The 16923-nt window shown below is 43.9% G+C and overlaps 1 protein-coding gene across 1 annotated transcript in view; it reads left to right on the top strand.

The window, feature by feature from the left end:
• Nucleotides 1-16923, top strand: part of rftn1b (raftlin, lipid raft linker 1b) — a gene marked incomplete at its 3' end in the record, with an annotated part of 116001 nt that overhangs the window by 33412 nt on the left and 65666 nt on the right. Inside the window, exon 3 of the mRNA XM_080741719.1 lies at nucleotides 11334-11511. Coding sequence (XP_080597845.1) covers nucleotides 11334-11511 — 178 coding nt within the window. The remainder of the gene's footprint in view (nucleotides 1-11333; nucleotides 11512-16923) is intronic.

Raw genomic sequence — 16923 nt, 5'->3', positions numbered from 1 at the left:
TGTTACTGCAGCGCGTGATTCCATGAATGATTGCAATCACGTGTCAATGGCACTGATTGCCTGTCTAGGTGATTATCGATGTCAGTGTATGTGCGTGTTGGTGTGTGATTACTGTAAGTGACAGAGTGAGTGACCGTCTGGGATACTGATGGAGTGATGGAGTGAATAGGTCACTATAAGTGAGTAAGTAAGGGAATGAGAGAGTGAGGTAATGAAGGAGTGATGGAGTGAGTGTGCATGTGAGTTGGAGCGACCAGAGTAATGAGAGCGAAACCGCCTGGCTCTTAGTAGCGCATCTCATTAATCCTTGTTAAACGTCTTTTCTATTATTATTATTATTTTAAATGCTGTGAAGAATATCATATCATATCATGGACTTGGTATCGTTAGGCCTACATAAATACAAAAATAAACATAAATAAACATTTAGAGACTCCACTGGACACAAAAAGAGAAAAAGAGACAAATCAAAGATATAGTACAAAGAAACACAGAGAGGCAGAGATGGTTTCATATTGTATACGATCTCACTACACCGAGTGGGGAACGGGACACGGACAGGCATAAATAATACTGTACACAGAAAGAGAGGTCCATACATGTCTCTGCCTTTCTCCCCTGACAGGAGATGTAAAGATGCTCGTGGCAGACAAGCAGCCACACACACAGAGATGAAAAAAAAGTGAGGTGAACATGGCAGGCTGGGCAGGAGAGAGAGAGAGAGCAGCGTCAAAAAGAGCATGAGAAAATGAGAGGCAAGAGAAGAGAGGAGAGCACACTCCCCGTAGAGAGCAAAGGCAGGTTAAATGGTTAGAAGAGAGTCGCATATAAAGCGTCTCTTTCCTTTGCAGAGAGGGGACAATGAGGCAATGAGGGGAAGGAGAAGCAAAGAGGAAGATGGGGGTGCATGGGGAGGGTGGTGCACGTGAGTCATGGGCAATTCTGCTCTCTGCCCATCTGAAAGCTAATGATGCAGGGCAGGCTGGAGGGACTGACAGGTCTGCAGGTGGTCCTAAGCAGTGGTGGAAAGTAACTAAGTACATTGACTTAAAGATGGGGTGCCATGTTTTTTTCCCCCTCTAAAACATGATTATCAGGTATTATGATTATACTAGGAGGAAGATTTTTTTTCCAAAAAAGTGTACAGAAAGAGTTAAAATTAGGTTTTTATGTGGCCACACCCACCAGTTCATTAGTATGCCTGGTTGTCATGGTGGGTGGTGACCCAGCTTTGTACTTTTGGACCGGCACTTTTGACCCACGAGGTGGCAACCTCCATGAAAAAAAACAATTAGAAAGGGAATACATAATTGCTCATAAAAAAACACACCAGGGGGTCTAATGAAATACTGTCAACATAGACACATGAAAAACAGAAAAAGTACAAAACTATGGCACCACCTCTTTAAGTACTGTACAATTTTGAGGTATTTGCACTTGAGTGTTTCCAATGTCCAATATCTTTACATCTTTACTCCACTACATCTCGGTTCCAAACATTGTACTTTTACTCCACTGCATTTTATTTACTAGTTAATTTGCATATAAATGATTATATTATAAAACATACATTAATCCACTTTAGCCTTATTTTATACCTAGGCTATTTGAAAATAGCTGATCTACAAGCTCATGACACGTTGCAAAGCAATGCGTGGTGAGCTTGTAGATCTGCTATTTTGTACTTTGACTTTTGTTACTTTTAAGTATATTTTGCCCAAGTACATTTTTAATTCCTGACTTTTACTTGTAACAGAGTACTTCTACTAGAATTAGAGTACTTTTTTCCACCACTGCTAATGATGCAGGGCAGGCTGGAGGGGCTCAGAGGGGTCTGCAGCAGGGGGTCCTATCAGGACCAGAAGTTCTGGGGAGAGTAAAGGCCATTTTAATTGGAGGCTGGATAACGATATGACTCGCGATAAGCCTCACAGAAAGAATAGCAGGTGTGTTCACCTCAAAAGACCAATTACTATATGCACATTAGCTGTATGGTGTGGAGGTGTCTTTTCTTTTTTAGGTTTTTATTGTGTCAAAATCTGAGCCCTGGGACACAGAAGACTTCAGTATAGTGTGTGCCAACGGTGACGCAATGGTAGTCCTTAGCGGCCATCTTTTGGGTAAAAACACAGGTGTTTCAATTGTTTGATTGCATACTAACTAATGCTTTACTCCAATCAGAACACCTGTGTAAGGCTGTGTTGACCCAAGAAATGGCCGTTCTTAGAACTACATTTGGCACACCCTATAGTGCAGGGCCGCTTTTATACAACAATAGATAACACTACCAACACAGTCAAATCCCTGTGTTAATTGAACTGAAGAGAATGTAGAAATGGACCCAAATGTATTTTTACAGTAAAAAGTAACCCTTAAGGATTTTATTGTGCAGTTAAGTCGCAAAGATGACACCTGCTGTAGATGTACGTCCACCCCATGCAACAAAACAACAGCATTCAACCCAGCTTCTGTTCAATAAAAATAAGAATGGGAGTTCTCCCAAATTGCTCAGAGGACTTCTGGGTACTGATACTGTAGATTGTTATGGCAGTATTGGACTGTCAGATAATGACCTATAATTATACTGTACATGTGTACATGAACTAAGTGACAATCAAATATTTTGGACTTTTAACAAAATTCTTCTTCTTCATAATAATAATAATATTAATAATGTTGATGCAAGAGATTAGCAATTTCATTTTTGTGTGTTCACTGGTGGAGAGCAGAATGTATGAACAGAGAGTTAAATTAGCCGGTCTGCGAGTCTGCAGAAGGATGTTATTGTCTCTGTCTGTCCCAAATGCATATTTTATCATCATGCCATGCATGGAGTATAAACTACAAAGCAAGTCGGCATTCAGCTCAGGTTGTGTGCGTACAGTGTACTGGTTTGAAAGAGCATGGGATAGTGTGACAGTCAGAGCGGATGGGTGACATCCAGGTTGCCTGCGAAAGGAAAACTGTTAACTGAAGAAAAGGCTTGACGTGAACAATATTGGCGTATCAAAGAGTTTTGGTAAATAATGTTTTAGCTTTTTTTGCATATGGTATATTGGAGTATCCAACTACAATGCAATGTTATACGTAGTGTTAAGTTAACTCCTTTCAGTACATTGCATCACACACCTTTATGGGATGTTATTGTAAAGCTGTTCCTATTACTCTTTCACAGGGGTCATCACCATGTTGGCTTGTGGGGGACATTTTTGTAAAAATATTTTTTTTACCACAGACATACAAAATGAGAGGACAATACAGAAACACATAGAGATAGCCTTGAATTACCACCAGTAAGACTCCCTAATCGGGAGATAAGCGACCGTTGGTCGCTTATCTCCACAAATAGGCCAAAAGTTTGTTTTACCAATTATCAAGACATACGGGCAGTTGACAGTTTGCCATGGTTACTCATTGAAGTTGAATCTCCATATATGGAGATAACCTACGCATCACACTAAGTCTGACCTCACCAGCCCATATTTGGGCATGAGCAACTTATGTCTCCATATATGGAGATATGATGACATCACACAGTCCTCAGCCGATGATGTGGCGTGATGTCATACAATACACAAACGAGCCCTACAGTATAAAGGGGCAATTCTTGCCAGGAAAGAAGCATTTCTTCGACTCAGACCTTATCGCCAGGGTTGGCTTATAGCAGCTGTCGGTAGGACCATATATGGATTCTGTTAGTGTGGATCTCCTAACAGGGCATCATCTGGGATACAATCCCTTTTATGCCCATATATGGAGATCCCTAACAGAATCCCTTTTATGCCCATATATGGAGATCCCTAACAGAATCCCTTTTATGCCCATATATGGAGATCCCTAACAGCATCCCTTTCATGCCCATATATGGAGATCCCTAACAGAATCCCTTTTATGCCCATATATGGAGATCCCTAACAGAATCCCTTTTATGCCCATATATGGAGATCCCTAACAGAATCCCTTGTATGCCCATATATGGAGATCCCTAACAGAATCCCTTTTATGCCCATATATGGAGATCCCTAACAGAATCCCTTTTATGCCCATATATGGAGATCCCTAACAGAATCCCTTTTATGCCCATATATGGAGATCCCTAACAGAATCCCTTTTATGCCCATATATGGAGATCCCTAACAGAATCCCTTTTATGCCCATATATGGAGATCCCTAACAGAATCCCTTTTATGCCCATATATGGAGATCCCTAACAGCATCCCTTTCATGCCCATATATGGAGATCCCTAACAGAATCCCTTTTATGCCCATATATGGAGATCCCTAACAGCATCCCTTGTATGCCCATATATGGAGATCACTAACAGCTAACAGAATCCCTTTTATGCCCATATATGGAGATCCCTAACAGAATCCCTTTTATGCCCATATATGGAGATCCCTAACAGAATCCCTTTTATGCCCATATATGGAGATCCCTAACAGAATCCCTTTTATGCCCATATATGGAGATCCCTAACAGAATCCCTTGTATGCCCATATATGGAGATCCCTAACAGAATCCCTTTTATGCCCATATATGGAGATCCCTAACAGAATCCCTTTTATGCCCATATATGGAGATCCCTAACAGCATCCCTTTCATGCCCATATATGGAGATCCCTAACAGAATCCCTTTTATGCCCATATATGGAGATCCCTAACAGCATCCCTTGTATGCCCATATATGGAGATCACTAACAGCTAACATAATCCCTTTTATGCCCATATATGGAGATCCCTAACAGAATCCCTTTTATGCCCATATATGGAGATCCCTAACAGAATCCCTTTTATGCCCATATATGGAGATCCCTAACAGAATCCCTTTTATGCCCATATATGGAGATCCCTAACAGAATCCCTTTTATGCCCATATATGGAGATCCCTAACAGAATCCCTTGTATGCCCATATATGGAGATCCCTAACAGAATCCCTTTTATGCCCATATATGGAGATCCCTAACAGAATCCCTTTTATGCCCATATATTATGGAGAAATCCCTGCTCTGAGTATCTGACATCAGTGTGATGTCACTTGTTTATGCCCATATATGGAGATCCCTGCTCTGCGTATCTGGTTGCTATGGTAAACAGTTGGTTGCTAGGGTAAAAAAACATGGTTGCTATGGTAAACAGTTGGTTGCTAGGGTAAACAGTTGGTTGCTAGGGTAAAACCATGGTTGCTAAGGTGGTTGCTAACGTACACTAACAGACCAGCAACAACAGACTGTTGCCACAGCAACGTACACAAAGGTTTGTGTACACATGTGGTGTGATGTCATACTGATGCGGAGATATGAGCAGGGCAAAGGTGTGACGTGTGACGTGTGACGGACGGACGGACGGACGGCCGGTGGAGGTTTTCATAGTAAACTGCTCCCTGACGGTCGCAATAACAGGTCTGTGACTCTGACAGTGTACAAATGGAACCAAATGGACCCATTTGGTTCCATTACACTGTCAGAGTATATTTTTCATTCCATTTGTACACAACTTTAGAATAACGTCCCATAAAGATCTATAATTATTGATTGATTGATTGATTGATTGATTGATTGATTGATTGATTGATTGACTGATAGAATACTTTATTAATCAAATATCTAAACAGCAGGTAGTAGGTACAGTAAAGGATAACACAAGAAAAGTCCCGGGGACGTGTTTCCATTGTGTTCCTATGTATTCAATTAATCATAAGCATAGAATATTGTATAAAGTTCATTTTCATACCATAAGGAATGGAAACCAGTGGCTTCGTGGAATGTGATTTAAAAAAATTAAAGAAGAAAAAAAAATGTTATAGTATGCTTTGGAAAATGGGATATAAAAACACTGGTATGGTCATTTAAGTGTACAGTAAAGTATGCATATTTTACTGTACATGCAGAATGAATGTCCTTTAAACAATTTGCACCTGATGCAGATTTATCACCACCAACATAACCTTTACTCTTTCACGCTGTGGTCATGCATGTTACCCAACTGTGAAAGAGCTAACCTCGCTACTCTCACCACACAGACTGACTCAGTCAGGTCCTTTTTCAATCATCCGCTTTGTAAGTACCTCTGAGCTCAAGCCTGTACCGCTTCTCCATCAGCCAATGCTTTCAAAAATAAATGAGTAAATATGAAATTAATAAGCTATGAGATTGGAGCATTGGGGCTCTGCAAACACAACATGTACTGCCGCGGGCCAGTTCATTTGCATGAACCTTGAGAGTGAGTAAAAAATAACCCGGCATGTTCTAGCTAGCTAAGTGCTATCCCCTGAAACTAATGTTTTGAACCCGCTTGCTCTGTCATTTGCTTGCCTCATAGTGATGAGAAAAGTGATCTTATCCACCTCTTTCCGCGGGAATTTACTGGAGAATGTTTTGCACCACACTTCCGGTTAACAGCAGACATGCTCATGTCGCGTCGCAGATGCAGCCGTTGTGAGCTTGTAGATCACACTCGGCTGCGGCGCCGGAAGCTCCGTGCAACTTCTGCGCAATGCATGATGGGATGTTGGAAAGTTTTGGATAAACTGTTCCTATGCAACTCTACTGTGTTCATTATTTATCTATCAGGCAAGTTCTCCTCAAAATGACGTATTCCTATTTTTGAGCGGTGCTAACCTCTCCAATACGTGTAACTCTACTGTCTATAGTTATTCTGAAGAGTTACCAAAACTTACAAAAACACTGGTATGGTTAGTATACTTAAGTCTTTAAGTGCTGAGAAGGTTGTGGACCGTTGCAGGATGTTCCCACAGGCCAGAGTGCTTCATATCAGTGTTACTGATATGAAAACTAACAAGATGCATGCAGTTGTATGAGGATTCGAGTAAGAGCTGATGTTTAAATAAATACAATGACATACATTCCTTTATAAAAAAAAAATAGAAAAATATTCTATATTCTATTCTATTTATTTCAGATCGCTGACAAAAGGCAGAGACAGCAGAGAGACATAGGAGACGAGACGGGTCAGATTCGAACCCCGGACAAATGCTCACAAGGAGCATTTGTTCTGTGGGGGAAGTGGCTGAGCCACACCTTGCATAACCCTATAGCCTACAGTGACACAGTCCTTGATATTGTTTAAAGAGATATGTTGTGTTCTGTGTAGCTCGTCTTTTCTCTTTACAGTCTTTGATATACTCATGATATTCTTGCACCGTAATGCATTCTGAACTCTAACCTAGAGTAATCCAGCATGAACAACCAGGAGATACATTAGTCCCTCTTATACATTGGCACACAAACTCTTTCTTGTCCATGATAAATGGCAGCATGTGTTTGGTGGCTCTGTGCTAACACAATTTTGCAGGAAAAACAGTTTGTCAGCCAGAAGCCTTTTCCCCCTCATTATTTGTCACAGAGTGATTTGTTCCTGTGAGTTTGGGTTCCTCTCTGTTGATATATGAGACTTTTCTTCCAGGGTAAACAAAATGTGGGAGAAACGTAATTGGCCTCCTCTATGCTGCATAAGGTTAACCAGATTGCCTGTCTGACCAGCTATGACCTCTCCAATTAACACACATACCATTCACCATATTAAACATCAACATTGATTTTAGACATCCATACGGTTGTCAAACAGCCGCTAATTTCCACTTATCTACCCAAACAAAGCCATTTTCCTTAGATAACAAGATTTTGGCATCAAGTAAACATTATTACTGCGGCATGAGATTTAGACCTTGGCGCCAGGCTACGTACGTTTTGCCCTGGGACAGCCTGATGAATAGAAGTTGGTCTGATAAATAAATGCATATGCCTGTGTATTTAAAAGCCCCTGGATGGGATTATTAGGAGCTCACACAACGATTAGACCCAATTTAAGAAGAAGTTGCCGGCGGGTGTTTTCTTACCGTTTAATAGAAACCATTCTCCATTTGCTCATCTCCGTCGAGCCGTTCATTGAGCAAGCTGAGGCTGGAGAGCAAGCAGAGGTTTCATCTACACAACCTGTAGTTTACAGTTTACAGTTTAGGCATTTAGCAGACGTTTTTAATCCAAAGCGATTTACCATAAGCAGGTAATACATCAATATAATAAGCAAGATAATCAACAACAATATAACAAATGCATAGGAATATCAATCTAGAAAAAAAATATAATAACATAGATACAGGTAGACCACGCACCTAATCAGCAAAAAAAAATCGAAATCCTAAAGAAAATGCAATCTAGCTTCACATGTGGTCATCGAGGGAAGGGGGGTGTTACAGTAGTGTTATGGGTTTACTAGGTGGAGTCTTCAGTCCACAGCGGAAGCTAGGGGTGAGTCTGTTGTTCTAAGTGCGACAGGGAGTTTATTCCACAGTTTGGGGGCCAGGAGGGAAAATTGTCTAGGACGAGTGGATTTGTAGGTCTTTACACCCGTCATCTGGTGGATGAGGTGCATGCACTGACCAGCTCCCGCATGCCCCTGAGGAGAACACTGGTCATGCAGCACCAACATAAAACCACTGATCACAGACGGATAGATTCCTTTCTCCAAACACAGACGGAAGTGGCTGAGTGAGGCATAGGACAGAGGGAGGGAGAGAGGGGGAGAAAGCGAACACGGGGGAATAAAAAGACCCTGAATATGTTTCACCCGGGTGCTATGGCGGCCTAGTTCTTTGTGTTAATTCCTCCATGCCTTTTAAACTTCTAAAGCTCCGGTATTGTGGAGCAGTAGGACAGAGTGTGATTGAGAAATTCGGGGGGTATTTTTAGCCCGAGCTTTCAGTGGCCCTGAGGGGACAGTACGGCATATGTGTTTCGTTTTCCTTCTTCTTCTGCTCTCGCTTCTTTAGTGGTTTCACAATGAACATCTGGAATTGTGCCCGCGAGAGAGACTTGAGACTCGCACTGAATCAGCTTTCTATCCACATCACAGGGGCTGCGTCCTGATTGCTACTGGGAGGCCTGTTGCAGAACCCCTCTATTTCTGTGCTGATGATGTTGGGTAACACGCTGAAGGCACAACATGCTATTATGTTTCAGCCTTGCAAAATGGTGGGGCGATGTGTGTTTGATGTGGGTTCAAGTGACACGCATGTTAAAATAATGCCTATTTATACAATGTACATTTAACTGTTAGCTCATATAGGCATAGGCTACACTCAAAGGTTACAGAATGTAATAACATTACAGTGCTACTGCTGCAGTAGCCTAAGCCAAAGTGTCAATTAATTGCAATTTCATTAGCTGCATATGTGACTGATTACATTTTGAGAGACTAACGCAACAGTGGCGGCGCTGACTTAATTGATCAACTCCCTTATTAGCATAATTGTGACCAAACACCAGGGAGCCGGCGGTGGCTGGTTTCTAAGCATCTTCTCCATGCTCTAGTCTATAGTCTACACAGCAACACTCGCCCTCTCTCTGACCTGTCATTGAACTCCCAACATTGACTGTTCCCATGGACCTGAGGTCCTCTCTCTTGTATAGTCCCATTGACTCCAATTAGCTGTAGTGGCATTTCCCACGTCTTGTGACAGCTCGTACAGACAAGCAGACCTCCTCTCCCCTTCCCTCCCCTATTCCCCCTACTCCTCCCCCTCCTGCCCTCCTCCGCATCCCGCCCTCCTCCATCTCTGCCCACTCGCCCCCTACTCCGTTCTTGTTCTCCGTCCAGTTCTTTGTCCTGGCCCTCTCCCACACAGCCCAGCTGTTTGGCCCGCGGTAAATGTCGCCTCACAGCGAGTACTGTTGGGTGCCCGGCCGCCAGGCATCCAGGGCCAGACGCTGGGTTGGTTGTGTTTGCCCTTTCACTCTAGTGGTGTCTTTCTTTCTACTCTCACCAACGCCCCTCTGTCCCTTCCCCTGTATCTCTCTTTCTCTCTCTCTTCTCTGCTTTGGCTGTCTCCCTCTCAGTCTTGCTATCGATCTTTCTATCCAGTCTACCCTCGATCTAATCTCTCCCCCGTCTCTCTCTCTCTCTCTCTCTCTCTATTTCTCTTCTGCTTGCTCTCTCCCTCCCTCATTCCCTCGTTCTCATTAGCATACGTTCTGATTGGCTGCCGTTCGCTGACAGAAGCTGTGTGTGGCTTGTTGTAACACAGCTGGCTGCTCCCACTGCGTTACTGTTGGCTGTCTTCAGCTAGTTTTCCATGGATCATCCCCCATGGGGCTGGGCTGGGACTGGGGGAGAGGGGAGAGTGCTGAGACAGAGCTTTTTCCCCAGCCAACTTACTTTTATCCCCTTTTTGAGCGGTGGTCACAACGCTCCTATACGTGGCCGTGTGTGTGGGTCTGTCTGTCTGTTTGTCTGTTTGTCTGTTTGTCTGTCTGTCTGTCTGTCTGTCTGTCTCCGGGTATGTAGCCTGCAGTAACCTTTTCTGACCACACATGTTAAGGGAGGGGCGCTGTTGTTCAGGATAGGCCAGGCATAGGCCAGGCACACTCACACACAAACACACACAGGGGGCACACACACACACACACACAGGGGGCACACACACACACACACACACACACACACACACACACACACACACACACACACACACACACACACACACACACACACCACTGCTCAGTTCACACAAGTGTGATTTTTTCTCCAAATAGTCAATTCCCAAGTCCCCTTGTACTATCCCTTGTCGCTGGCCCTGCTGGCCCCTACTGGTTGGTCTTAGGGTGGAAGGGTGGAGGCCACTGTTGAGGCCAATGAGATATTTATAATGTATATTCTATTTCTGATTACATGATCTGTGTTCATTTAAACATTTGTAACTCTGAGAATTTAAACAACAAATATACTTATTACACTCTCCACAATGGTAACAAGTCCCCAGGACTTTTTTTGTTGCTGGTCCCTTATTGGCTACTGGTCCCTTATTGGCTACGGGCTTAAACAGAAACAGAAATGTGACAGATTAGGGCATTCACCAACTATTCGAATATTCGAATATCAAAGTCACTATTCGACGTTGTTCACCGAAGTCTAATATTCGCTTATTTTTATTTTTTTATTGTTTTCTCTTTAAAAAAATATATAGTTTATAAAGCTTGGCTAGATAGGAAGTCATAAGAATGAATTGTCAAAACTTTTTAGGCTGTGACCCCCAAAATAAACATATTTGAACTGGGGACCCCCACCCTGACAAGCACTTGGAATTGTAGGTATTACATTTAATGTGACTCGGTTCCACAGATAAATATTGTGAAAATAGCCGATCTACATGCTGCGAGGCGTTGACAGTTTGGCCAGTCCTGTCGAATATTCGACTATTCGAATACTTTGAGGTCGAATAATTAGAATACTAAAAATCACTATTCGTGAATGCCCTACGACAGATACACAACCCTTGTCTCATGTGGAGTCTTCTTTCCCCTTTGTCTCCTACAGGTGGGACGTCCACCCTGCGCCTGTCCTCGGTGCGGGAGCTTCCGGGCCAGTTGCAGGAGTTGTACCAGCAGGGCTTCATCCTGGCAGCGGTCCACCCCTTCATCCACCCCTGTGGACCCGAGTCCAACAGCCCCCAGCATCAGCTCTACCGGGCCATCCTGGTCCAACTCAACGACGGGTGAGCTATCATCTGCTGCTCGTCCAATTATTAGTGTGTTCTGATGCGTATCTACTTCAGACTGGTATGAGAATATGTGGGTGGTGTGCGTGCGTGCGTGCGTGCGTGCGTGCGTGCGTGTGTGCGTGCGTGCGTGTGTGTGTGTGTGAGTGAGTGTGAGAGAGTGTCTGTGTTGTGCGTGCATGAGTGTGTTGGGTAGCAGTGCAGGGTGTGCCCCCTAGCCCCCTATATTGCAGTATGCTTGTCTATCAATCAATAATTCGAATTATTGGATAGTGTCAAATTATTATTTTTGAAGCGGTGAAAGCCGCTTCCAAGGTGTTGCTTTGTCAGTCCCATGTCTGTCCCTTGCATGCAGAATTGAGGATTGGTCAAGCTTCACATGACAATTTGGCCCTCCAGACAAAATCATTCATTCATTCAGAATTCATGAAAATACAGAACTAAAGCACATAGAAAGTATAGATCTAGAAGTTAGAATGTATAGATCTAGAACACAGATTTCATAGCTCTAGAACACATAGAATAAGAATTCACCGCTTCACTTCGAACCGAGGTTCGATTTTTAAGTAAAAGTGTCAATACTGCAACATAGGAATACTTTGTTACAAGTAAAAGTCCAGAATTCAAAATGTGAAATTAAAAAAGTATTGGCATCAACATTGACTTAAGTACAGTACTTGAGTAAATGTACTTAGCTACTTTCCACTGCTGTCTTGAACGATATGTAAAGAGGCCGATACTGCATGTTGGTCATTGTTTATATACTTTATGTCTGATGAAGGTCCCACTGCGACAGAAACCCCCATGTATTCTGGTTGCCTATAGCAACATACCCAACACGTATCTCAGCCCATTGCCTTCTTGACTCCCTTGGCATCACGCCAAGCAGTGAGCAGCACCGTGCAAGACCCCTCCTATACAGTATGTAGGGGTGGCTCACAGTACTTGGAGATCTCAGCGCTACAGTAACAGAACATTTATTTATTGCCTGCTGGGAACTTGGGGAAAAAGAAAAAACACTGCACTCAGTAATGTATTGGAGTGCTGCAGTTTACTGCCCACAAACTAGAGGCCACAGCATGGTCAACCCTGTCCGATCTTTTGCTATCGATGTTAAGTTACTATGTGTGCAGTTGAACAAAGCCGCACAATGCGGTGTTCTGTGCATGGTATAAGCTGCTCAATGGTTATTGGCAGTCTGTTTCTTTTACAGGGAATCGGTTTCTTCGAGTTGACACACGTAAATACCCCGGCCCCAACCCAGGCAGTCAAATATTATCTCTGCTTTAGTGTGTGAGGGCATTACAACTGTTTGTTTGTTTGTTTGAGGCTGAGCAAACTGTCATATGGTCAGCAGCAATTTGGCTGTGAGTCAGCAACAATCAGTCCCTTATCTCCATCTCTCTGGATGCCCCAACCACATACTGCTGTCATGGCCCAAAGTCACCGCTGCCCCTTCATCTGCCCTCCAGGCCATTGCCCAGGCCCCTCTCCTCTCTCCTGGGGGCTGTGAGGGTCTTCGTCAGCTTGTATCAGGGGCAGAGAGCCAGAGACTCACGCAAGGGTGGTTGAAGGGCAGTGGAGAGCAGAGCATGCATGTCACCCCGGAGCTGCTAGTCAGATATACCAGGTATATGCTAGTCAGGATAGACCGTTGGTTTTCAACCAGTGGTCCTTGAGGGGGTTCCAGGTGGTCCCCAGCTACATGATGGAGTGTTGGTAACCAAATGGACCCTTATAGATCTTTAACTCTTGAGAGCGTAAAAATGAAACCAAATGGACCATTTGGTTGCATGTTATGCTCTCAGAGTTTGCCTCTCCTATAGTACCACATCAATACAGCATGAAATGTGGACAGAATCTTATCCAACGACAATATAATATTCAAAGTTTTGGGTCTGAGAGGCAAAATCTCATCAAATTGTGGTCCGTGGCTCAAATGCCAAATAAATAATGGGCCTTAATATGAAAAAAGGTTGAAAAACACTGAGCTACACTGAGTTTGATCCAAGGTTTTTAATGAATTATGTAAGGGTCATGGAATGTGCTTTACCTATATGTGATCATGTAAAGTTTACATGGTCTCATATGTGAAGATGGTTTACATTGTAAACCATCCTTATAGGTAAGCTGGCAGCATGTGAGAAGTCTGAAGCACCATTGACCACATCTTTCTCGGCTCTGGCCGGGCTGTTTCACATGTAGGCCAGTGTGTGTGTGTGTGTGTGTGTGTGTGTGTGTGTGTGTGTGTGTGTGTGTGTGTGTGTGTGTGTGCGTGTGCGTGTGCGTGTGCGAGACAGACAGAGAGAGAGAGAGAGTCCTGGGGGTTGGGCAGTGAAACCAGACTGTAAATCCCCAGACTCTCTGGGCATTGGGCAAGGAATTCACCTTGGATTCCCCTCAAATTATTGCCGGAATTCTGAGTTTAAACAAACAATTATGGCAGATTCTTCACTTTATTGGGGATTATGAGAATCTCCCCCTCCATTCCTGTTGTGTGCTGGTTGGAACACTGTCATAGATGAGCACAGGCCAGTGATCCATTCTCAGTCTTGTTGGATTTTTCGGCTAATGTGCAGTATTTTAATTAGATTTAATGTGGTGGGGAGAAAACAAGCAGATTCGTTAAGAAACATAACGATGTTTTTCCATCTAATGATATAGTAGGACTGGAATGTAAATCTCCAAATATTTAGCGTAATCTGCCTATTACAGTCTTGTGAAAAACATCTTGCTAGACTTGGTCTCAACTAGACCAGTGTTGTCTTTCATTTGGACGTGTCACATGCCTGATTTATACTTGGCACGCTAGGTCTCACACACCGAAATAGCAGATTTACAAGCTCACAATGCATTGCAGCGTAACGCGCTGAGAGCTTGTAGTTTGGCTACGTTATTTGCGCAACACCCACGCTCAACTAAATCAAGCCTTACCCATATGAGAATCACTGTCTATGTGGGGGGAAATATGTTCTGCATAGTCTAACTCACTGGTTCTCAACCTTTTCAGGTCGCGACCCCCAAAATAATCATATTTTAACAGGGGACCCCCCCACCCTGACAAGCACTAAGAGTTGAGGTATTACATTTTGTATATGGTTCTATTGTGAAAATAGCAGATCTGAGGCGTTGTGAGCATGTAGATCGGCTATTTTCACAATTTCTGCCTCTAATATTTGACAATTTGGCCAATGTTTAATTTGTCATTTTAGAGTTATTAAAAGGCCCTTAAATTGTCACTTTAGAAATGAGCAGATAGGCTACCCTCTATACACATAAACTTTATGAGTTTGTTTATTGTTGAGTGAGAAAACAATGTTTCACATTAAGTTAATCATCTGGGGACCCCCCAAAATAATTTGGGGGACCCCCCAAAATAATTTGGTGACCCCTGGGGGTCCTGACTCACAGTTTAAGAACCACTGGTCTGATTGTGCTTTTGGTCTAGGAACAGAGCAGCCGGCGACATTTGCGAGGGTCAGATCGTTGAAATTCATTACAAGTTGTCATTCAAGTGACAGCCTTTCCTCCCTGGACATTGCACCGATTACTAATCTCCTCCTGTGCGCGTTCAAAAATACTTGAACGCTCATATACTTTCCTCGTGCTTAAAAACCCATGTATGCAAACATACATCCTTGGCTTCAGTCCTGCACACCAAACCGGACAAGAGAAATATTGATTTTGTATGAAAAGGCTACACGGATGAACGGGTATACTGGATCTTTCTGTGAATACGCTTGCCTCGCTCCAGAGAACAAGACAGCCATCGGGTGATATAGAGGCTTGAGAGAGGGGAAAGGGAGATCACAGCTGGGGGTGTGAGGAGATGGAAAGTGAGAAAAAAAGAGAGTGATAGGTAGAAAGAAAGAGAGTGCACGTGTGCACGCGAGAGAGAGAGAGAGAGAGAGAGAGAGAGAGAGGAGAGCGAGAGAGAGAGAGAGAGAGAGAGAGAGAGAGAAAGTGAAAAGGGGCAGGGGAGCCTGCCATCCTTTGATGGCCCTGACCAAAGCTGTCGCCAGATTTATATCCAGTGTCTGTCACCTTGGAGACAGCTGCTAACATCAGCACCAGCCCTGGGGATTCCAAATCTCCACCGGGAGGGAAAGGGAACACGAAGAAGAGATGGAAGAGAAATCAAGCAGACAGGGGAGCCTCTGCCCCTCCTGTTCCTCTGTCAGTCCCACTCCCCCCAGTGTGCAAATGGAGAAAAGAAAGGGAGGGAAAAGTGAAGGAATCAAACACAGAAGAGATGGAGAAGCAGGGGGAAATGGCTGGGATAAGATCACAACAGCATGCACTTATTCATTGCTCGCTCCCCCTAACCACACACACCCAAAGCGTCCTGTTCAACCTGTTTTTGTGTTTGTTCTTTTGGCAGGAGACAACCAGAAATATAAAGAGAAACAGAAGAGAGGCAGAAAGGGGAGCGGGGGAGAGGAGGAGAAATGTGCTAAGCGCTGCCTAGCAGCTGGATAGGCATCTGTGTTTAGTATGCACACAATGTCTCTGGACTGAGTCCCAGTCAACTCTCTACAGTCTACACAGCATTAGACTTGGCCCTGCAAAGGCTCAGTGAACAGGGTGCTCGACAGCTACACTGCGGGGTGACACGGCAGAAGCTATAGGCTACACGCTACCTGGGATTACACGGGAGTCCGTGTACATGCCATCTGTGGCACACTGCCATTTGTAGACGTTACGACACTGACGCATCTGGCTAAGTGAGCATATAAGTTCAGATACCTCAACCACAATTAGTCACCTGCCGCAGCCCCCCCCCCCCCCCCCCCTCCCCCTCCCCCTGCCAGAGGTATAGTTGAGGGGGGAAATGCAGTGCAGGCAGGATGGATTGGACCGTTTGAAAATTTTAAATGTCAACTGTCAGATTTTGCGATGTTCAATTTAGTTGCGCCGGAATAGGGTCGCAGTTCAGCAGGCAATGTCTGATGGGATATATTCATCATTATGGGGTAATTGTGTGGCCGCTCGCATGTTCTCCCTGGCTGAGAGAGACGGAGCGAGAAAGAAAGGAGGAGGGAGAGAGATGGTGACAGAGAGAAGTAGAAAGAGTAAGTGAGAGAGGGGTGCAAATGGTGAGGAAAAAGAAGAGCAAAAATAATGGTGTCGAAGAGCAGAAGAGAGAAAGAACAGAGGAAGATATAGACAGACGGATAGAGGGAGGAAGAGAAAAAGAAGAGATGAAGGTACAGAGAGAGAGAGAGAGAGAGAGAGGGGAAGGAAGAGAGAAAGAGAAGACCGGAAACCATTAGAGAGGTGATTTGCTCCGGTGAAATTATTCATGACCACGTGAACATCTGCCATCAGGAGGGATGTGCTATATTATTAAAGCCTCACAGTGAGAGATGGCTAAACGTGTGGTTCAGGTGCTCCCTGGCTGAGTGGTCG

Source organism: Nannobrachium achirus (assembly GCF_963921795.1).
Source record: "Nannobrachium achirus genome assembly, chromosome: 2".
NCBI classification, from domain to species: Eukaryota; Metazoa; Chordata; class Actinopteri; order Myctophiformes; family Myctophidae; genus Nannobrachium; species Nannobrachium achirus.
This window is presented reverse-complemented; position numbering and strand designations above follow the sequence as displayed.